The sequence below is a fragment of the Bufo bufo genome, chromosome 5 (assembly GCF_905171765.1).
Source record: "Bufo bufo chromosome 5, aBufBuf1.1, whole genome shotgun sequence".
Taxonomy (NCBI): Eukaryota; Metazoa; Chordata; class Amphibia; order Anura; family Bufonidae; genus Bufo; species Bufo bufo.
This window is the reverse complement of record NC_053393.1, coordinates 58,035,791-58,060,951: the sequence shown is the minus strand read 5'-3', so window position 1 is coordinate 58,060,951 and position 25,161 is coordinate 58,035,791. Positions and strand designations below refer to the sequence as shown.

Genomic DNA, 25,161 nt, shown 5'->3' with positions numbered 1-25,161 from the left:
GTGCCTGTATTGACTTTTTGCTTCTTTCCCTGGCCTCAGACTGTTTACCATTAAGCACATACTCTGCCTGCCCTGACCTCGGCCTTTTCCTGACTACAATTTTGGCTGAACTCTTGGTATCCTGAACCAATGTCTCTGACTCTCATGGCTTAGCTGTTAACACACTATTACAGGTAAGGCTACTTTCACACCAATATTTTTGCTGGATCCATCATGGATCAGCAAAAATGCTTCTGTCATGATAATACAACCGTCTTCATCCATTATGAACAGATCCGGTTGTATTATCTTTAACATAGCAATGACAGGTCTGTCTCTAAATCCATTATAATTCAATTGGGTACTGAACTGTTTTCTTTTGTATCAGAGAAAACGGATCCGTCTCTATTGACTTACATTGATCTTTCTTGCTCCGCATCTCGGGATGCACTCAAAAACGCTGCTTGCTGCACTTTTGTGTGCGTCATGGGAAGGCAATGACACAGAACAGAATGCAATACGTTCCCTTTAGTTCAGTTTTGTCCCCATTGACAATGAATGGGGACAAAACTGATGTGTTTTTCTCCGCTATTGAGACCCTATGACAGATCTCAATAGTGGAAAGGGAAAACGTTGGTATGAAATTAGCCTAACAGGTTGGTGGTTCCCATGCAGCAGGTTCCATATCTCTGTATAGGGGTTGAAGGGTGAATACTAGGGGACTAGCTAAGTCAAATTTGTTGTTTGTCACAGTGGTTCCACACCCACTGCCATAACAATTGGTTATCTTTGAGCAGGTTTAAAACAGTATAGCATTCCTAATGTAAACGTATGAGATTTTGTTGCTATTTCAATGAGAACCCTGCACAGGTTTAAAGGAAATACCAGCCACCGCTGTTTTTATGTATTTCAATAATAAAATTACAGTTCAAATCAAAATGTAAAATCTCAGTGAATTAAGTAACTGCAAATTACACTGTGGCTTGTTCATAGTCTTAGCAGGACAATCTCCACAGGACACCACTATAATAAAGTAGAGTTTGACAACAGACAAAAACCAAATGACCGATTTTCTCTGCCCTGTCTAATTAAAATGTGACTTAAATATATCACTCTCAGTTGGCATTTGTACTAGCTCAGTGATATAGTATTGATTCCATACTCATCTACAAAGAGTCAGCCACGTCACTCTTCAGCCATACAAGAGCAGCCAGCCAAAATGTATAAGTTACTACAGGCAATCCTACTTTTTCATTAAGATTGAAATTGCAGTAAGTCAAAGAGTAAACTTTGTACTAATCTTTCCAGCTATATTCACACATTATGGCTCCCTGCTTTCTCCTATGTTCAAGAATTTACGAAAAAAGATTCTGTATTACATTATAAAGCTACTGGAATTCCTTTATTATATCTAAAAGGAAAATAGGGAAATATTTTAATCCAGGAATGATTTTATTTTTGCCATAGAGTTTGAAAATTTTACTTAAAGGGTTTCAGAAACATGCTAAGTAAACTGGCTGACATTAGACATATGAAGCTACCAGCGTTAGTCTCGTTTTCTAGATGCCTCCATTTTAGAAAAAAAAAAAGAACTTTTATTATATGCAAATGAAACTCTAGGACCAATCAGGGTGTTGCCTTAGGACCTAGAGGTTCCATTTTCTATCCCTCTGTCAGGCCCGGCTCATCTTCAGTGTTCACATCATCCTGCCTGGCCCTGACTTCTCCGAAAATCTCACTCCTGCACTGAGCCATTCAGTGTGCGGCACAGACGTAGTAAAGGAATTTACTGCCTCATCTCTCTGTTGTGAGGGATTAGCTCTATCTCCGGGGTCTCAGTCACAATATTATCACTGACAACCGTGTTGAATGTCCAAACAGTGCTTTTATTTTGATACCAGCACCAGCAAACATGATAGAAAATGAAAACCTTACCATCTGGGCTCTACCTAAACATATAACATGATCCCTGACTCACCTATACAAAGCGCTGTTCACACATGGACATGGATCCCACTTCCAATCCTATCTGCCAATTCAACTAAAATCTGGCCCAGACTACACCAACAAGAACCTTGTCTCAGCAACCTACATGCTGCTGAGACTATTACCTCCCGTATTTTAGCTATCCCACCCAGCTGAGGTATCTGAGTGGGATATACACCTCTTCCCGCACTGTCCACCTTATCACACTTATCAGACTGTGTAATCAGGGATGTGCTTAATTGTGGATCTTACATAATTTGATGGACTTAGCCTAAAATTTACAATAGACCATCAAAAAAATTGCCCAAATCCGTTAATTTTAGTAGATTCTATGTAATGTGTATGAGGGCCTCCCAATTACCCAAATATTGCAGATATCCGGGGGAGGAAATATCATACATGTTGGACTTCAATATGTGCAATCACCAGTGGCAGGAGGCATCTCTTTCCACAGTTAAACATACATGCATGCTTAGCTGAGCCAAGCTTCCATGTGTATGATGTAAGGTGAAATGCCTGTAATGTAAGGAACTCTTGGTTTTGACTATCTTTTCTCTGATAACACATAATTGGTGCTAATTTTCATTGGCTTGATTGCTCAGGCCAAAGGAAATTGAATGTGTGAGGAAGGATTGCTACCGGAGTCGTTCCTATCTCGATCTGTTTTATTATCGGCAGCACACCCCTGATCACACAAGGAAATGTGCTGCCGATAATTAGACATTTTTCATTCGGATGAAAAAAGCCCATCAGCCGGTTGCCTTTTCATTGGCTGATCAGCTGATTTGATTATACAAGCCAATTGTCAGATACGAGAGTTCTTATGGATGCTTGTTCCAATAATTGCTCAAAATTTTGTTGTCTAATAGGGTTCTTTCTAAGTCTATTTTTTTAAATAATTATGGGTGTCACTGGAAGGACTGGAAGTTTAAGGGTATAGGCATAAGTGGTAGTTTTGTATTACACTTCCACACCAGCGATCCAGGCTCCACTGCTCTGACAACCCCTTGACCAACAGCTGTCACGTGTCATTCGTTAATCACTTGATTGCAGAAGCCACCGGCCTCAGTAGTCACATGCTGCTCATGAACACCTGACTGCTGAAGCTTGTGAATGGCTGCAGTGGTCATGTGAATGGCATGTGACTTCATGTTGCAATCCCAGTGGGGACCGGAGAGATATGGACAGAAGTGGCAGTGTGAGGGTTGCAAGTCAGGGTTTTTTCTTTATGTCATACAACCCTTTGTTCTCTCTTGGAAAACCCTTTTAAATCTACTTTCACACTTGCTTTTTTGATGGATCCGGCAGAGTTCAGCAAAAATGCTTCCGTTACTGATAATACAACCATCTGCTTCCGTTATGAACGGATCCGTTTGTATTATCTTCAACATACCCAAGACGAATCCGTCATGAACGCCATTGAAAGTCAATGGGGGACGGATCCATTTTCTATTGTGGCATCCCATGCTGCGCTTTGCTCTCCAGTATGAGAACGGAATAGAATGCATTTTGGAGCATTCCGTTCTGTTCAGTTACGTTTTGTCCCCATTGACAATGGGGACAAAACTGAAGCGTTTATTTATTTTTTACGGTATTGAAACCATATGACGGATCTCAATACCGGAAAATAGAAACGCTAGTGTGAAAGTAGCCTAAGCTGTTGCATAATGAGAACAATCTACCATAAAATACTTTCCATCAGATTATGGATTAAAGGTTTTAATGGATGAGTCCAAACTTTTTGGTAGATAGATATTAATCATTGTGAATGCTTCTTAATGATCAGTTCCTCTTTAACATTTTATACCTCTCTCTACAGCCAAATTTTGTGGTGATCCTGGGATACCTGGCAATGGAAAACGGGAAGGGAAAAGCTTTATCTTCCAGTCCGAAGTATCTTTTGTTTGCAATCCATCCTATATTCTGGTTGGTTCTGGCACTAGGATATGCCAAGCAGATGGAACTTGGAGCAGCTCACCTCCACGCTGTATAGGTAAATCTAATCTGCTATGCACGCTTATCCTAACCTTATATTTTAAAGACCTGCAAAAACTTCATAGATCTCATGTGTCAATGGTAGTCGATATTTTTTTATGGAAACATCAATACTTTTTGGGTTGTGTATAGTCTTGCAGCTACCTTTGATTCAAGAGATTGGGGCTGACCCGGAATACCAGACACAACCTCTAGACAAGGCTAGTGATGTTTATGGTAATATATATATATTTTTTTCTGGTTTTCTAAATGATAACAATATTTATAACTTCTTGCAACCTAATGGAATTGAAATGAAATAATGCATTGTAAGCACAGAAAGATCTAATTTAGCTGCTAATGTGAGGCTATTTATTATGAGTTCCGAATTCCCATCACATTTTTAATAAGGAAAGCAGCTTTATAATTATTTCTGATACTTTAATTTGCCTGTTCTTCATTAAATCACTATACGTTTCTGATGAGAGTTATCAAACAATTCACTGTGATAGGAAAATGAAGTTATTTTGTGCAAGTATCACATTAAACACAAATGTGAAATTGTCTTATCTAAATAGCTTCATTTCTTAAAGAGGACAAGTAATATCTCCTGAGATGTCTATTTTAGAAATTACCTGCATACCCTTAATGAATTTCTACCAGTCTGTAGTGAAGGTCCAGATGGGTTTTACCAATTGGGGGTGTGTCATTGCATAGTCTGACCCTGGCAGCACTGAATGGATAGGAAGGGAAAAATAAAAAATATATAGCTCTTGGAATGTGATCATGATATAGATAGAGAGATAGATAGATAGATAGATAGATAGATAGATATGAGATAGATAGATAGATAGATAGATAAATAAATAGGTAGATAGATAGATAGATAGATAGATAGATAGATAGATAGATAGAGAGATAGGTAGATAGATAGATAGATAGATAGATAGATAGATAGATAGATAGATAGGATCCCAAATTAAAAATTATAGATCCAGGACTGATCCATTTAAAATCTCCAAACTTTAAGTAACCTTTATAAAAGCATGAAGTGAAAATGCTACGATTAGATGCCAAAATGGTTTAATGTTTCAAATCTAAGTGGTTCTGTCTCATGGCATATGTAAGGCCAGTATCACTAGAAATCTGCACTGTCCAATGTTCGGCCAGTTCAATCACCTATCCATCTGTGCTCGTTTGCACTGGCCTGATTACATAGGCTGATGAAACCTGAATATGGGAAGTGCAATTGCTAAACCTTACCTTATTAAAATATAACCTTTAATATATTTAACTAAAAAGCTAAAGAATACACCTAGATACAATACGTCTAATATTCAGACAAACAGATATTAACCATAAGATTATCTCTGACAGACATTTTAACTGTGGTGGGACAAAGTGTGTTGTTCTACTTACTCACAATTTGAAGTCTCAAGCACCATAGAGAAGAGGATCAGTGGTGTAGGTTTTACTGGACAAGATAACCTCACTGTCCCTATTAAATCCCTCGCCTATCCCTGCCTTTAGACAGAGCATCCGCCCCGAAAGGGGTAAACCCACCCTTTCTGATATATATTGATGCCCTATCTGAAACTTGAGGTATATGTCCCAGAGAAAGAAAATTGTAAAAAAAACATGTGGCAAATAATCCTGTTTTTCCTAACTAGGATTATTTGCCACATGTTTTTACAATTTTTTTTTTTATCTGGGACATATACCTCAATTTTAAATAGGTCATCAATAGATATCAGAAAGGGCTTAGCCAGCGAGAGATGGGGTCGCCCCTTTTGGGGCAGGTGCTCTGCCTATAGGCAGGGATAGTTGAGGGATCTAATAGGGACAGTGAGGTTATCTTGTCCAGTAGAACCTACACCAATGATCCTCTTCTCTATGATGCTTGAGACTTCAAATTGTAAGTAAGAAGAACAACACACTTTGTCCCACCACAGTTAAAATGTCTGTCAGAGATAATCTTATGGTTAATATCTATATGTCTGAATATTAGATGTATTAGGGGTATTCTTTAGCTTTTTAGATAAATGTATTAAAGGTTATATTTTAATAAGGGAAGGTTTTGTATGTTAAGTTATATTATAATACCCTTTGCTACATTTGCTTATTTAAGTGTAGTTTTGTAGAAGTGCAACTGCTACCACAATCATTTCTCCCTTATTCATTTCTAATGAATATTAGCAGTACATCCCTGATTATATAAGGGGATATGCTAATTGGCTGCTCGATTATAGGGGCCAATCAGGAGCGATAAGGGTCAAAAATCAGCGTTCCTATGAACACTTGTACCAAATAATTGGACCACAAATGCTGTCTAATAGGGTCATTACATACAGTATACTTTGGGAAACAATCACTTAGGTTGTGCTGGATCTTTTTTCTCTTTAATTTGGATTTTTTTACACCTCAAAAGCCAATGAGGCATTTGTGCATGCCAAGGGATTTCAGGGCATGGTTAATATTTTGTAGAGGAGCAGGTTAACATAACTATATTTTTATGCATTCATTGATCAATTGAAGCTCAGTTTTGTCATTAAAATTAAGCCAAAATTTTGTGTATTAAAAAATATGGGTGAGATTTATATCTTCATTCCTTTTTTATTTAAAAATTACATTTTTGAATATTAAAAATTGTATGGTGGCAACATTGCAGGCTTCAATCCTACAACTCTTCTAAAATGTATTATTTTATAATGTGTGTTGCTTTTAAAAAATGGTTCCACTAATTTTCAAATTTCTTCATCTTTTCAGAACCTACCTTGACATCTTGTTTAAACCCAGGGACGCCACGTCATGGTTTTCAAAATAATACTTATGGTTTTCAGGTAAAATGTTGAATATCTTATTTAGATGACAAGTGTATCATGTAGTTACATATTTATTCTTGTACTAGACATTAAGCCCGTTACAGTAACGGGCGCTAGAACAGTAGTGCATAAATATTAGTAGGAACAATCTATATAAAATGGCACTGACTGGTGGCTAAGACTGGTGGCTGTGGCTGGTGGCTGAGCCTGTTGGCTGTGGCTGAAACTGACAGTGCAGCACACACAGCTCCCTCCCCCCAAGTTATGTGGCCATTTATTTCTGAACAGCTCTACACGCCGGGCGCTCTCCCCCCTGTAAACGCCTGTTGCATAGGTATGGGCGGTGCAGGTGGTGTCCGTGCATATGTGCCGGTTGTCCGCCGCGTCGTGCATGCACATTTAACATCTGCACACACGTACGGACACAGCGCAGGCACAGAGGCTTTTATTATTATAAATTGTATGGGTTCTATTGGATTCTCAAACCCCTGCCATCAGCCGTTATGGTCAGGGAATGCCACATCTCTTGCAAAAGAATTGCAGCATTACATGGTGACCAGTCAAATGAATAGTTGACTGTGTAAGTACTGGACAGGTTAGGCGTAACAACTGGGAGAAGCTCTTTACAGAATTCTGGGTCATGAAGGGTATCCTACTACATGGTCGAGTCAGGTTATTATGACCATTACCTAAATGTTGACGTTGGCAGCGAGTAGCTCATGAAGAAAGTCATTTGTCATAAGCTGGCTCAGTGGGTATATAAGGTGTGCTATAGGCTGTCTACACACATATCCCTCATTGTGGTAATGGGTAAAAGGGCTGATTTATTAGAGTTGCAAAAAGGGATGATTATTGGCAATATTTCTGAAACTGTGCAATATTTGAACTGTTTGCATGCTGCCATGGTGAAAGTGAGAGGGCAAATGGGTAATGTATTTGTGGCGTTTTTTGTGCTTTCTTATCCATGCAGAAGGCACTCAAATCTGATTGGGTATGAGTCCATCCTTGCAGATAACATACACCCCGTGGTGTAGCGTGGGTTGCCAGCACACGCGGCAAGCCATGTTTTGCGCCCCCCCCCAACCTGTGGATACGCCCCTTTTTTGCAGATAATGTAGTAGATGTCACCTGCAGTCCTATGTAACACCACAGATAACTCAGTGATAACTCTCTGAGTACAGATAATGTAGTAGATAGGTATGAGGCCCCAGAATTTAGATCACGCACAGTGTGAACTGAAGTCTGTGGCCAGGATGCGGCAGGGTGGGCCACATTCTCAATCCACCCCCCAACCCTACCGTGAAACAGTTATGTGGATGGACATTACATACATCGCTACAAAATATACAGTAGAATACAGCACCACATACCTCATCTATCCAGTGACATCTCCTGTGATGTAGACTTTCCTCAATGTCTTCATTTGGAATTAAGACCGCCATGACACCTTCTTTCAGCTGCATCTCTACAGAGTTTCACTGAATTTTTTTTTTGATTCCTCACTTTACTATCACCCTCCCCTCCCCTACTAATAATACAGAGGGGCTATTATATATTATAATAATACAGAGGGGTTATTATTATATATTATAATAATACTGAGGGGGCAATTATATCTACTAATAATACAGAGGGGGCTATTATATATACTAATAATACAGATGTGGCCATTATATATCCTAATCCGTGTGGATGGGACACAGAGTAGACAAAACCCACATTGTGGAGGGGGCACAGAGGAGGCAAAACCACTGTGTAGGGATGAGTGAAATTCATGTTATGAAATTTATTTGCTCTTCATTTGGTGGTAAAAGCAGAATTGTGTTATGGATTCTGTGACCAACGCAATTCCATGACTGAATGCATAACGGAATGCCTTTAGAGGACTCCCCTGCATAACGGAAACGGGACGGATCCATAGACTTCTGTTATGACGGAATAAATAACTGCTGTCCATGCTGCACACGGTGGTTACTCTGGATATTAGCTGGTAGTCATAATAATGTGACTTGACTGTGTATGTTGCCCATATGCTCTAGTAGGACAACCCCATATGGACAGAGGTTTTCCTGCTGAGATATCCCTTTAGAGGGAAGCTTCAACTTTTTAATAACTTTTGCCAAATAGCCATCATATTAACAATCCAGTTTGCAATGCATTTTAATTGTTGGTTTTATCTTATTGTCAGGTTGGAAGAGTTGTTCAATTCTCATGCAAAAAAGGATATATCTTGCATGGATCCACCACTCGTACTTGTCTTCCAGACCTGACCTGGAGTGGCATGCCAACAGAGTGTATCCGTAAGTTTTGGAGAATGGTTGACATTGATATAATTATTTTTTAAATTCTAAATTTAAAGTCACATCACTAATGTGAATTAGCATTTTCTTATACTCAACCCTCTAAAAGAGTAACTAAGTGTATGGAGTGGGCTCACCGCAGCAGCCCGCTCCTTACAAATGCGGATAAATAATGCCATACATATATGGCATTATGCGTTAAGGGGTTTAAGGGAGTTGAATGAGGATAGGCAAATGCAGCAATGTGCGATTCAGAGCTCCTGCCTGTCCTCACTGCGCTAAAGCCTGGCATAGAGGTTATAACCCCGGGTGGTTTAAAGATGGCGCCCGCTCCTGCCCGCTGCGGGTGCCATAGCTGCCTGCTTCTTTTAGCAGACACCTGCGTGTCCGCAACCGTCAGTAATGCAGATCTCGGACATCTGAGCATGCTGAAACCAAAAGTGCGCACTTTTGGCTGTGCTCCGGCTCCCCCGTGTAGCGATCGGAGGAGCCGGAGCGTGTATGCAGCAGCCCCTGTCTTCATGAATGACAGGAGGCTGCTGCAAAGTATTTCCTATGGAGCTTTTGCTTGTACTAGGTCTCCATAGGAAAGTAGTAAAATCATCATAGATTCCAATATCAAGTGCTATGATAATAGCAATCTAATGATTGCATGTTATAATTCCCTATTGGAACTATAAAAAAGTGTAAAAAAAAAATATATATATATATATAAAAAAAAACATTAAAATTCAAATCAACCCCCTTTTCCAAAATAAAAATAAAATAACAAAAAATATATATATATCATGGGTGTAGCTATGTGGGATATAAAAATATATTTCCCATACGGCAAACAGCAAAAACGGGAAAAAGCATCGAAATGGGCGATTTGCCGTTTTTTGTCGCTTCATTTAAAAAAAAAAAAAAAGTGATCAAAAAGTCATACACACCCCATAATGGTATCAATGAATTGTTCAGATCGCCACGCAAAAATAAGCCCCCAAATAGCTCCATAGACATAATTACAAAAATAGGGGTCACAATATGGCGACAAAAAACAAAACAAATTTTTTACCACTTAAATTTTTTTTTAGCACTATTAAAACGCAAGAAAAAAAAAAAAATATATATATATATATATATATATATATATTTATAAATATATTTAAGGTATCGCCGGATTTGTACTGACCTGTAGAATAAAAGTAACTGGTCAGTTTTATCGCACATCAAACGTCGTAAATAAAAAACCCGTAAAGCTGTAGTGTAGTACTTCATCATATGCCATATTAAATGGTGGTGTTGGAAAGTAAAACTTGTCCCGAAAAAACAAGCCCTCATATGGCTATGTGAACAGACAAATAAAAAAGTTATGGTTTAGGGAAGGCAGGGAGTGCAAAACAAAAACGTGAAAAAATAAAAAAAAACTCTGGGCCTGAAAAGGTTAATGGAGGGAACATGCAGGAGCAATGAGGTGTGCTCCTGACTGTACAGCATTTACTGCGACATAGCACATACTGTATAACACAGAATCCATTCTCCGCATATAGGGCTACGTTGTACATATTCTGTATGCTCTGCAATGAAAAGCACTGCAGAAAGACCCAAACCTCAGGGGCCTCTTTTGCTTGTAAAACTATAAAATCAATAAAGAAAGTATATTAAGAAAAATTATTAGGACATTTCTGGCCGTTAAAAAATGGCAATTTTTGTATAGTCATTTTAAAACCATATTTTCTAAAGCAACATATCCATAAGATTTGATCTCCGCTCTTGACCCCAATATGTCACTCCTCCCATCTCACCAAGCTGAGACTTGAGGTGATATCTAAATGGGTCTTCCCACAATCAAAGTGTATCCCCTATCCATAATATGAGTGTCTGATTGATGGGAGGGGTGTCCCCCCTCATGAAAAAGTGGGCACCCCTGTTTGAATGGCTTGCCGATCCAGTAGGAACACTGCCCATCCATTCAGAGTCTCTGGGGCTGACGGAGGTAGCCTTGTGCAGAGCTTTGTCTATCTTTTGTTCTTATAAAGCAGGTTCCTACCATGTCATTTTGGAGATGTATTCCACATAGCATCTAAATGATCCAAGTTCTTCCATCAACTATAAAAGATTGTCGCAATTTCCTAGATAAATAATAGTAATGAGTTTTAGCTCTGTCGCTTACCACTTGTTTATTCTACAGCCCACAGCTGCAAGCAGCCAGAATCTCCATCACATTCAAATGTTGTTGGAATAGATCTTCCGTCACTTGGTTATACATTAATTTACACTTGCCAGCCGGGATATCTTCTCTCGGGAGGGACTGAGCACAGAATTTGCCAGCCAGATAACACATGGAGCGGAAAAGTTCCAGTTTGCACAGGTAATGTAATATTACTTGTCTTGAAACATTTGAATTATTTGTACTTGGCAGAAAAATCAAATGTGAGATTTTTGGTTTATTAATGCCTTCATTCATCACAATGAGCTCCATGTAAAATGAAGAAAATGGAAATCCGATTTTAACACTTTTATTTTAAAATGTCCAGTATTATGAGCCAGATATTACCCCCTTAAGGATGCAACATATATTGGACATCAGGGGAGAGCAGGGGTGTACGCAGATCTCATAGGGCCCCATAGCAAAACTTAGTATGGGCTCCCTGCATCTATTTTCCTAGTGTATGTGCATCAGTCACTCCCAGACTATGCAGAACATGTGAAAAGTTGATTCCAGCTTCAGCATATAAAAAGTTTTCTTTTTGTCTTGAAGAAGGGCTCAATACCACAGCCCGAAACGCGTTACAATCTTTCTGTGTCTCTCCATGTGACAATTTTGTTGGATTTTATACTACAAGCCGAATAAAGAAAACTTTTTATATGCTGAAGCTGGAATCAACTTTTCTCTTTGTTCTTGGACTTATCAAGTGTGACTAGGTTCAAGCCACTCCTTTTCCGTGCTTCATGCAGGTGACCAGAGGTGAGAGCTTCTAAAATCCTTTCCCTTATCATATATGCAGAACATGTGTAATGCGTCAGATTTCTGACAAAATTATTATTTTTTTAATCAAGTGGAAGAAATTTTACATAGTAACATAGTATATTTAATTAAATACAAATTGTAATAAATTGCTTTTGGCCTCACTCACTTTATCCGACTATATCACATAAAGTGGAACAGATGCTTCAAATATATGGAGCTCATTCTGAGCACCAAACTTCTCAATGCATTTTCACCAGAAAGCTGGAAAAAAATACACTGATAAATCTCTTCTATTATAGCCACCACTAGGGGGAGCTACATTGGAAGCTACAATATTATTTTTGCATTTAACTGCCCCTAGTGGTGGCTGCATGAAAATGCAGTGTTTTTAAGCAGGGAACAGTTCTGTACCCCCTCCCCACTATAGCCGTCGTGTGGTCTACCTTTATTGCAGACAAGCCACTGGGGCTAAGTATTTTCTTTCACCTCTTTGCATTTCAGAAGTTATGCAAGCCTTAATGTTTTCCCATCGAAATAGCCATATTAGGACTTGTTTTATTTGGAAGAAAGTTTTTTTTGTCTGTTTTTAATGTCACCTTTTTGGGATACATATAATGTATCTTTTAGTTAGTTAGGTAGTTAGTTTTGATGTGCAGCATGAAAAAAATAATTCTGCACTTTTTTTCTGGGTTTTCACCAGGTGGTATAAATCACATTTTATTCTACATTTTATTCTACGAGTCAGTACAGTGTATTAAATTTGTATAGTTTTTATGATATTCTACTTTTGCATAATAAAATTATTTGATTTTGATGTTGTTTTGCTGCATTTAACGACATATAACTTTTCTATTTTCCCATTGACAGAGATGTGTGAGCTTCATTTTTGCAGGGTAAATTTTCAATTCTTTTGGTGCTATTTCTGGGTACATACAACTTTTATATTCATGTTTTATGAGAGATCATTTAAACAAAAACCACAAATTGTGGCATTACTTTTTATATCTTTTTTTCAAAGTTCATCAAGTTCTTGCATGGCCTTTACAAATATGGCCATTTTAAAAATATAAAAAAAATATATATATAGGCAGGCATCTGAAAGGGAGAAAATGTGACTTTTATTTTTTCTACTTTCATTTGTTTTATTTAATTTATTTTTTAAGTCTTAGTAGGGGACTACCAGAACTGCCATGTCAACTCCCTCCTGTTTATACTAATGATCACATCAACAGGCAGTCCTCTCCATATTTTTGTTAGATGCCATGTGCAGCATTGACTATGGCATATAAAAGATTAAACTTAAAGAATCAGCACCAGCTCCAGAGTGAGAGTGAGGTGCCAGCTAGCACCTACATGTGATGGTATGAGGAAAGCTCCTGAGTCCATGTCATCTCTGCAATAGATAGTAGATATGTACTACTATAATGGTTCTAGGCAGGAAAAGGTTAATATTCAATTACCAATCATTTAATATTTATATTTAGTATCTACAAACTTTTTTATATATATTTTGTCATTTTTTTACATTTGATTCTTTTGATTAGATTTTATTTTGATATTTACTTTTCTTTTAGCTAGCACATTTTTGGGGCACTTGAATCCCTTGAATAATGTATAGAGCCAAAATTTTAGAATTGTGTCGATGTCCCAATATTTATGGACCTGACTGTAGTTGGTTCAAGAATGGTGTGGATGTCTTTCCTGAAAGTAATAATATTACAAACAACGGGTACCAGATTCTGGAGATGAGATGTTGATTTAGCAATTTATTCCAAATGAGGAGTCAGGAAGGAATTTCCATATGGGACAATTGTCATCTGCCTCATTGGGACTCTTACCTTTTTCAACAAAGCAGGATTATAGTTGGGACTAGATGGACCTGTAACATTTTTATTATTATTGTCTATGTACTTGTATAAGATAGTGATTCCTTTAGTACAAAAGTAGAGTTAATATATAATTAATTAAAGGCAAGGGACATGTCTTCATGTTATAGGCAGAATTCTGGCATGTTAAAGGAGTTGTTCCATGAAAAATATTCTACAGTATTCAAACTAGGACCTGGATCTGAATAGTTTTGTAATTGCATGTAAAGAAAATTTAAGTATAGCCCTAAGCTATTCAATAAAATGTATTTGTATAGAGCCATCTGTTGTTTGTTCTTTTCTTCACTTATCTGTCCACCTTACTGAGGTGGTTGCTAGTGTTTAGAGAAGTTCTTGAAAATTTTATTCAGATGCTTTGCTAAATTTTACGAAATAAATTTCTTTGTGAGGATTTACTTTGTCATGAAGTGCATTTCTTTGTAAGTAGTGGGTGCAATGACAGGAAATTGTGATTCTACCCCTCATAAGCCGCCTTTATCGCTGATTGCGGCATCTGACATTAATATTGAGGACGGTATTGCAAAGAGTCCGCCCCTGCCATCTTGATTGAATATCCAGTGAAAAATCTCCCGCAGTGTGTGATGACATCATTACATCGGCTGGCATGGTGATGTCATACGTCACCACGAACAAGATTTTGCGTGGGATCTTTAATTCAAGATGGCGGTGGCGGGCTCTTCACGCTCAAATGGACGAGTATGATTTTTTAATTTTTTTTTTTACCCCATTTCAGGGAAAATCAATTTGTTACCACTAAGCACTTGAAATTGTGATTGGAGTCCACTTCGGACACTTTGATTTGCTCAATACTAGTGGCTGTACATGCTAAGTTCCATCTTCCAAATGCCACCAGGAAATATTTATGAATTCAAAGCTGGCACAATATAGAGGTCCATGAAGCGTATGCGCCCACACTTAATGGCATCTGATTATTTTATTACATTTTTAGAGAAAGTCATGAGCAATTCTGTGACTTGCATTAATTTCCCAAACAACTTGAACAAGTCATCCCTCGATATAACTATATTTTTGTCTCTACAGTATGAAATATTTTGGTGTTATTTCTATTTTATTGCTATAAGTAGTTTATGAAGCTAGGTTGTGCCTCAAAGGATAAGGGTCATACTTAGCTTTGCTTTTCTTTTGCTATTTCACAGTTGGTTTAGAGACTACAAAGGTGAAGTCAAACCGGTGAATAATTACTAGTCTCACGGGAGTAGTAGACCTAATACATAAAAGGGCCACAGGTTGTGCTCTACAAGATAATCTAAGACACACTGATTTATCTATAATCTACAAGATCTGACAGAATGGCCCCTTGGACCAGTAGCGCTAGGACCTGTTACTGCATAGAAATGAACAGAATAAAAATAGAAATTAAAGTTGCCATATGTAATAGTAATATGTAATGTGACAATGTTTTAGAACTGCAAGTCCTCTAGCTGCAGGTTAAACCTAAAATTTAAAGGGATACTTCCATCCAATTTTGTTAATCACATATTAACAATATATATATGTGAATATATATATTTTTTTAATAAACAGAGTGGATGGTTTTATGGATATAGTTTTTCAAGTTTCCTCCTTTGTTTGAACTTTTAGCACAACATTCTTGCCTAAAAGCTATGTACACCTTCGGGGGCATTTTTTATAATTGCATTTTACTCATTTTGGGCTTCAAATAATATTTCAGTTGGTCTTTCTTAAGAATAGTCAGCAAATTTTTTATAAAGGGTTAATTTCTAAGGTCAGAGATCAGAGATAATGAGCAGTCAGCTGAGCTGCCTGACAGAACATAGAGAATCTTAAGGCAGTTCAGAGAAAGGAGCTCAGCATTTTTAATATAGACCAATTGAAAAATTTATTTTTAGCTCAAAATATTAAAGTGTCCATTGCCTTTAACTTTCTTAGATCATCAGTGAAGCCAAAGAGGGTAGTGTGTTGAGTGACTTAATTAGAGTATCACACATGACACTATTTAATTCAGTGCTCTTCTGTGGACATCTTGATCTAGGCCTATCAAAAGAACAATAGAGCTGTCATACTGTACTGTTATCCCAATTCTACACCTATTATTTTAATGACGTTTCAGACATCATCTAACAGTAATAGTAAACTGACAATAGATTACCTATCTACATACAGAAGAGCAATAATTTGGTTACATTTTTAATGGCATAATGTTGCTGAAAATAAAATAAAAAATAGGCTAATTTTTTTTTTTTAAAGTTAGCTTTCTACAAAAATTGTGTTTAAATGTGACTCTTTAACCAGATCCTAACTGGCTATAGACTATAAACGCCCAGTCAATCAGCACCAGTTGCAAAAAAAATCAGCAATAAAGGTAAAAAAAATTGCAAAGTTAGATGGACTGAAATGATTTGTATGACCTTAGGGAGCACAAATTGTAAAATAAAAAAAAGATAAAATAAAAAAGCACCACCTCACATCAAACTGCAGCTTCATGATTATAACCCATACATCCTATATATGAAAATAACCAATATGGAAAAGGGAAACAAAAAAAAAGTATTTAGATCCAGGTGCTGATTTGAAAATGTAGAGCATTTTTCATGGGACAACCCCTTCAAGTAAAAAAAAAAACATAGGTCCATCAAGTTCTACCCTTTTAAATATTTTTTTTATATATATTTGATCCAGCTTCATTAAACAATATTTTTTTTAAAAACTGCTATTACTTCCCTTCAGGGCAGGGTATTGTAAAGTTTGACTGTAAAAAAAAAAAACACCTTTAGTATATTAATTTCAAAACATCTTTCTTCTTTAATTATGTAATGAAAGTCCATTCATTGTTTGTATAGTTCATAGAATAAATAGATCACCTGCCTTTTCCTTGTATTAAAGGGTTTGTCCACTTTATGGCTACTGTTAACCATTGTGTATGTAAGATAACTGTGACACAGTTATAGTCTTTCATGATATTCTACACCACTTTCTGTATTTAATAAGCTGTATCCCCTTGTTGGCCAAGTCTTTTGTGCGGTTCACATGGAGGTCTGTCCAAAAGATGGCTGCTGATGGAGGGTCAGGTGACCAGACTTCGCTCATTCTCCTCCATTCAAACACTCTGTACCTGCAGTGAAGATAACAGATAAAATGTATCTGTATAGCGCCACCTACTGTTAGTTTTTCTATCTTAATTCTTTGTCTGGCTCACTGAGAAGGCCGCACATGCTCAGGTTCATCCTTTAACTGCCTCCTGAGCTGTAATAGGGAGAGAGCTTCATTAGATTGGACAAGCCTAATGAGCTGCAGCAGAAAGCTTGACATAAATCTAGCAGAGCAGTGAATGGGAAGATCTTTGAAATCTTGTGAGGTACAGGGCTGGTTCTAGATTTGAGAGAAAGAGGTTGTCATATACTGGATTATGTATGATTTCTATTTTTTGGAAAACACCTTTAAGGAAAAAGACTAGGATTGGGGTGGGAGGTTTGGTAAAGAATTACTACTACTGGTGTCCGTTGAGGACTAATTTTAACACCACTTATTCCTACACCTTTATAACATTAAAACTTAACTTTCATTTTATTTTACTATTAGTAGTCAGTCATTTGGAAAAGCGATTTAAAACTTTAGCTAGTCACTCAGTTTACTCTATCCGGATAGTGGATGTTCCTACTATTATCTCATAGCTAGGATGGATACATAATTTCCTTGCTGGCTGCGCGCTGCCAGTATATCAGCCGATACAAAGTCTCAGATTCACTTATAGTCAAGTGTTGATGCACATAAATATCTGTAACTGAGTGCTTGCTGTATTAAAACTATTGAGCGACGAGGCCCCCCGACATGTTTCGCCGTGTACCGATATTTATACAGCAAGCACTCAGTTACAGATATTTATGTGCATCAACACTTGGCTAGAATGGATAGTATGAGATGAATCTGAGACGTTGTATCCGCTGATATACCGGCAGCGCGCAGCCAGCAGGGAAATTATGTATCCATCCTAGCTATGAGATAATAGTAGGAACATTCACTATCCGGATAGAGTAAACTGAGTGACTAGCTTAAGTTTTAAATCACTTTTCTAAATGACTGACTACTAATAGTAAAATAAAATAAAAGTTAAGTTTTAATGTTATAAAGGTGTAGGAATAAGCAGTGTTAAAATTAGTCCACACGGACACCAGTAGTTGTAATACAATAAGTATAAACACTGCATCCTACATCATAAGGGAAAAATATCAGTAAAAAAGTTTGGTAAAGAAGACCCATAGAATTTACAATAGGAAAAAGATTAGAGGCATAGAGGTTTAGGACTAGGGAAAAGGAAGGAGATGAATTAAAGGTATTGGGATTAAGGTCAAGTAGGTGGGGAAGGAGATACATATTTGAATTCTGTAGGGTCGGAGGAGTATGGATTTGTAAAATACTTATTATGGGAATTGAATATGTAATCCATACATTTGACTAATTTTGCTACAATTCATTTCCAGGTTACAAATATTTAAGAAATACATTTAATATGTTAAATACATATACAATATTGTATGCAATGCATATAACTAAAACTAGCATCCTATAAATGTTTTACTGAACCAAAAATTTATATCTTTTTCTAGCTGGTTCTAAGCCATTCGAGAATAAAACAAAGCCAGTTATGGGGACTCCAGGTCCAAAATTAAGTGGTAAGTATAGTAAACCTTTAGTAGCTTTTAAGACTAAAGGTCAAAATCTAATAGGTTTCAAACTAATTTTGTTTATTGTTTAGTATTGTGTATTTAATAATGTTTGCTCATTTTTAATAAATATATTGCTTTCCATTTACAAGGGAACTCGTGAAGAAATCAACACACATTGCCATTTCGGTTCACTAACATTTCCTTAAATCATGCGCAAAGCTGTGAATCTAACACACCATGAAATGTGAAAATGATTTTCCCACATAGCATCAAGTTAATTAGTCACAAAATGGGCTAATTGATTTGCTCATCACCGGTACTTACCAGGTTTACAGTTTTAAAAGTTAAGAATAAAAAATCTTCCAGTTCAAAGGATTACAACCAAGTGTTATTCTAGTGTGAACAGCTTGTTGAACAATTGACCTACAATGTGCACATTATTTTTATTTTTTTGTAGTTGTAATGATATAGTTTTATTTATTTGCATTTCTTGTTTTGGCTGAATACATTAGGTACATTTAGTTTGTAAATTATGCAGTTAAAAAAGAGACCGTGTCTTGATACATAATTCATTTGGTCAATATGATTACAGTAATGGAATAAAAACGTAAAGCTTTTAGGATAATTGGTAAATGAAATTCTATTCTTATGCGTTGTATACATTTATGGCGACTGAACAGAAAAGAAACATGTATGACCACTTACTTATGCCTTGTAAAGTCCATTTTAATTCTCAAAAGCTTGATTGGGTGCCCCACTAGCTTCTGTCAATGTCTAAAAGTGTTCAGAGGTTTCCTAGCCAGATCAGAAAATGTTCTATTGTTAACTAATGCCAATCGCAGAATTTCTATAAGAGGAAAAATGGGGGGGGAAATAATAAAATGAAGGCAAGTTTCACCCTTGAAAACTGATGTTTTCTGGCAGAAAATGCAGGGAATTGGCCAGACAAAAAATGCTGCATGCAGCAGTTTTTTTCCCGGACGATATCCGGTTTGTTCCATGTTCTATGCCGAAACAGCCCACCAGAGAAGCAGCCAAAGTGGAAAACTAGCCTAACTTCAAAAATAGTAAAACTAAATAGGAGGCTGTATATACAAAAGGTAAACCATAAACAATCTTTTTTCTTGCTTTTTAGAGAAGTTCTTAGGGATTTCATGAAATTAGCCTAAGAATAGGACAATGTGTTTTTCCGGCTTTCTCAAAGTGGTTTTCCGGGTTTTTGATAGCCTATACTCAGGATAGTTCATCAATATCACTGCCAATCAGCTGTATTAATAGGCTGAGGTACACTGTGAGTGCTTAGGCCTCTTATCAGGCCTTGTGACGTTACATTCATTGGTAATGTAGCCTAGGTGCAGCTCAGTCCCATTCAAGTGAAATTGACTAAGCTGCAATAGTAAGCGTTGACATTATACAGTGGTCGGCACTGGGTAGGCTGCGAGGAGGCCACAGGTGAAGAGGTTTTCTAGTGACATGATGAACAGTGCTCAACAAATTTGGTGCTAAAAAGCACAAATATGAATCACTGAGGTTCATTTGTAGTGACTGTGATCCCCACATTTAGATGTGTAATTTGTTGATTGCCAATCACCTTGCCAAATCTATGTCACACTGTCCACCATTTTTTACATAACACTTTTTGGTCGCTTTCTTTTTTTGTGGCAAACAAGTAAAAAAAAACACAATGGTGTCTTTTTTTGTTAACAATGTTCACTTTATGGGATAAATTATTTGATAATTGTGGGTCCTTACAGATGCGGTGACACCATATATGGAGGGGACTTTTTTTTTGCAATTATTTTATTTAATAAAACTTTATTTTTAATTTTTTTTTTAACCGTTGACTAGTCCCACAAGGGGACCATAGCAGACAATCTTTTGATGTCTACTATAATGCATTGTACAGCTTATTCTGTACAATGCATTATTCTGTGCTATACTGACAATCACCATCAGGGTGTTCAAAGAGGCGTAGCCTGATGTGAAAGATTGTAGGCAGGCCTTCATTAGATCCCAGGCTGTTGTGCACAGACTTTGGTACCCTCTTAGCTTATTCATGGGGTACTGATGGGAGACAGAGGGAGTCTGGTCTCTCTATAACTACTTAGATGCTGTGGTCACTATACGGACCAGATTGGCACTTCTACTGATTGTAACCATTAGAGCACTAACAAGACTCTCATGAGAGAGCTGAGTCCCCACTGCACTGGAGACCTGTGTTTCGCTTAGACTGGGCCCAGTCTAGGACCCTTTAGTACCATAAAAAGGTGTATTGGCATGGGCATACATAAAAATCACTGGGCCCCATAGCAAGAATCTAAATTGGGCCCCCATGACCTATTCATAGCCCCTGCCCCTACCCATTCTTGGCCAGTATATATAGCAGTTTACTGATATGTGAGGTATAAATTGCAGCTTTTACCTCACATCACATCACTACACTACTGTATATACTATATATCTGAACACACTGCATCTTTAATACATTGTACCTCACATGTCAGTACACTGCTGTATATATTGCATATCTTAACACACTACATCTATTATACCTTGTATCTCACATAACATTACACTGCTGTGTATACTACATACCTGTGTCCACTGCATTTATTATACTGTATAATAGATACAGTGTGTACTGATATGAGAAGTCCATGCAAAGTATAATAGATTCAGTGTGTACATATACAGGGAGTGCAGAATTATTAGGCAAGTTGTATTTTTGAGGATTAATTTTATTATTGAACAACAACCATGTTCTCAATGAACCCAAAAAACTCATTAATATCAAAGCTGAATATTTTTGGAAGTAGTTTTTAGTTTGTTTTTAGTTTTAGCTATTTTAGGGGGATATCTGTGTGTGCAGGTGACTATTACTGTGCATAATTATTAGGCAACTTAACAAAAAACAAATATATACCCATTACAATTTGAAACCAATATAACATCTCAACATTCACAAATATACATTTCTGACATTCAAAAACAAAACAAAAACAAATCAGTGACCAATATAGCCACCTTTCTTTGCAAGGACACTCAAAAGCCTGCCATCCATGGATTCTGTCAGTGTTTTGATCTGTTCACCATCAACATTGCGTGCAGCAGCAACCACAGCCTCCCAGACACTGTTCAGAGAGGTGTACTGTTTTCCCTCCTTGTAAATCTCACATTTGATGATGGACCACAGGTTCTCAATGGGGTTCAGATCAGGTGAACAAGGAGGCCATGTCATTAGATTTTCTTCTTTTATACCCTTTCTTGCCAGCCACGCTGTGGAGTACTTGGATGCGTGTGATGGAGCATTGTCCTGCATGAAAATCATGTTTTTTTTGAAGGATGTAGACTTCTTCCTGTACCACTGCTTGAAGAAGGTGTCTTCCAGAAACTGGCAGTAGGACTGGGAGTTGAGCTTGACTCCATCCTCAACCTGAAAAGGCCCCACAAGCTCATCTTTGATGATACCAGCCCAAACCAGTACTCCACCTCCACCTTGCTGGCGTCTGAGTCGGACTGGAGCTCTCTGCCCTTTACCAATCCAGCCACGGGCCCATCCATCTGGCCCATCAAGACTCACTCTCATTTCATCAGTCCATAAAACCTTAGAAAAATCAGTCTTGAGATATTTCTTGGCCCAGTCTTGACGTTTCAGCTTGTGTGTCTTGTTCAGTGGTGGTCGTCTTTCAGCCTTTCTTACCTTGGCCATGTCTCTGAGTATTGCACACCTTGTGCTTTTGGGCACTCCAGTGATGTTTGCAGCTCTGAAATATGGCCAAACTGGTGGCAAGTGGCATCTTGGCAGCTGCACGCTTGACTTTTCTCAGTTCATGGGCAGTTATTTTGCGCCTTGGTTTTTCCACACGCTTCTTGCGACCCTGTTGACTATTTGAATGAAACGCTTGATTGTTCGATGATCACGCTTCAGAAGCTTTGCAATTTTAAGAGTTCTGCATCCCTCTGCAAGATATCTCACTATTTTTGACTTTTCTGAGCCTGTCAAGTCCTTCTTTTGACCCATTTTGCCAAAGGAAAGGAAGTTGCCTAATAATTATGCACACCTAATATAGGGTGTTGATGTCATTAGACCACACCCCTTCTCATTACAGAGATGCACATCACCTAATATGCTTAATTGGTAGTAGGCTTTCGAGCCTATACAGCTTGGAGGAAGACAACATGCATAAAGAGGATGATGTGGTCAAAATACTCATTTGCCTAATAATTCTGCACTCCCTGTATATGTGGTCAGTTATATATTATGGTTATTGTGTGAGGTACATGTGAGATACATGAGTTGACAGTGGATATAACTGTCTGCAGTTCTATATATATAAGAGAGCAGTGGCGTACATAGAGAAGTAAGTGCCCCATAGCAAGGATCAAACCAGGCTCCACACACAGGACAGAAGAGTTTCTACCTAAACCAATTCAATGACCCTTGGGTCATTTTTCCACTGCCTCGTTTGATAAAAGTTATTCCTTTAGAGGGTAGAGTCCTGACCAAGTTTTTACCTCCAGTAGAAGAGGGGATGATTCCCAACAGGGCCCCATCTTGCCCTGGGGCCCATAGCAGTCGCATTGTCTGCCACTATGGTAGTTACGCCCCTGTGAGTGAGATATGAGTAAAAATAGGGAATGGTGTGCAAATGAAGAGAAAGGAGGAGGACCTCCATTACCATTCCATTCTAGTCTTAGTGAAGAGCTCATCCTGAGGTTCTTCTCAACGCTGTTGTTAGTTGAAGGACCTGTGATCATGCTTTGTGCAGTTCCTTTGATGATGTAATTACAGGGCCTGGCAGATGCTCCTATCTAACCAGGGAACTACACCATGCTCTGTGCTATTCCTTTACTAGATATACAGAACCTGTGATTTTGAAGATGATGTAATCACAGGTCCTGACAGATGCTCCTATCTAACCTGGGTACTTTTTTTGTGCTTCTGTTATTCATTCTAGTAAGAGATATTGACATTTGGAAATAAATTGACAATTGGGTGTTACCGTTTTTGTTGTCAGTGGGGTATTTTCATGCAGTCTGATAGTGTCCAATTAGTGCTGACAGTGTTAGAATGTGTAGGAAGCGACATATCCTATTGACAAGGAGAATGGTAACAACTGGTTGTCAATTTAGTTATGCATTTTTGAGAAGAACAGACTCTAAGGACGCTAAGAAACACAGGACTCACTCTAAGAAAATATGCCATATCATTTTATGGGAAATATAAGTATTTCCTGAAAGAGACATTTCAGGTAAGTTTACAGATCCTTTTTAAACATGAATAACATTGAATGGGGATGTCCTTCTTTTTAAGTACCGACTTTCTAAAAAAATAATTTGAATACGTTTGTCTATTGCTTGAATCACAAGTAGGGATGAGCAAACCCGAACTGTATAGTTCGGGTTGGTACCGAATTTTGGGGTGTTCGTGACACGGACCCGAACCCGAACATTTTCGTAAAAGTCTGGGTTCGGGTTCGGTGTTCGGTGCATTCTTGGCGCTTTTTGAAAGGCTGCAAAGCAGCAAATCAACAAGCGTCATACTACTTGCCCCAAGAGGCCATCACAGCCATGCCTACTAATGGCATGGCTGTGATTGGCCAGTGCAGCATGTGATCCAGCCTCTATTTAAGCTAGAGTCACGTAGCGCCGCACGTCACTCTGCTCTGATCAGTGTTGGGATAGGATGCAGCTGCTGCTGTTAGGGCCAGATTAGGCAGTGATTTAATCTTCAAAAACAATTACTGAAGTGATCGATCTACAGCTGTGTATCATTCAACCTCTGCTATTTAATTGCTCACTGTTTTAAGGCTGCCCAGAGCGTTTTTCAGTCACTTTTTTCTGGGGTGATCGGTGGCCATTTTGTGTCTTTTGGTGCGCCAGCACAAGCTGCCACCAAGTACATTTAACCATCAATAGTGTTTTTTTTTTTTTTTTGCTATATCCTACATCAGGGGCTTGGCTGTGCTTGCTATTTTATTAAGGGGTGAAATACAATTGCCAAAATAGCAGTACCCTAAATCTAATGTTTCAGCTGTGGCTAGCCAATTGTAATACTGTCTGCTGTCTGGCAAAGGATATTTTTTTTTCTGGGTTCAAATACAATTCCCAAATTAGCAATTCCCTAATTCCCCAAGTCTAATTCTGTCCGTAAACGTATACCTGTCATCCAGCGCCTAAAAAATAGGCCTACAATTTATATTCAGCTAAATCTGTGTTTACTGCTTTGGCTGGTAAAGTTATTTAGTGTCCGCCAAAGCACAGTTTTTGTTCTGTGTTGAAATGCAATTGCCAAATTAGCAATTCCCTAAATAAGTGGTTTCTGCTGTATCAGGCCAAGTTTAAATCTATCCATAAAAGGGTATATTAGATTGAAGGTGCTGATAGGGTCATTCTCAATAACTTCAAACGCTACCGTGCATCTCCAAGTCTAATTCTGTCCGTAAACGTATACCTGTCATCCACCGCCTAAATACTAGGCCTACAATTTATATTCAGCTAAATCTGTGGTTACTGCTGTGCCTGTATTAGTGTAATACAGTACCTAAGTAGATAGCCAGATAGTGTTAGGTGCCTGTAAAAAAAGGCCTGAATTTGAATTAAATACATTGGGCC

At 37.9% G+C, this 25,161-nt stretch overlaps 1 protein-coding gene across 1 annotated transcript in view; it reads left to right on the top strand.

Moving 5' to 3' along the window:
* CSMD3 (CUB and Sushi multiple domains 3) overlaps positions 1–25,161 on the top strand; it is a 1,177,406-nt gene that overhangs the window by 1,126,601 nt on the left and 25,644 nt on the right. The window contains exons 59-63 of the mRNA XM_040431881.1: positions 3,785–3,958; positions 6,706–6,779; positions 8,950–9,061; positions 11,235–11,414; positions 18,487–18,552. Of these exons, the coding sequence (XP_040287815.1) occupies positions 3,785–3,958; positions 6,706–6,779; positions 8,950–9,061; positions 11,235–11,414; positions 18,487–18,552 (606 nt within the window). The remainder of the gene's footprint in view (positions 1–3,784; positions 3,959–6,705; positions 6,780–8,949; positions 9,062–11,234; positions 11,415–18,486; positions 18,553–25,161) is intronic.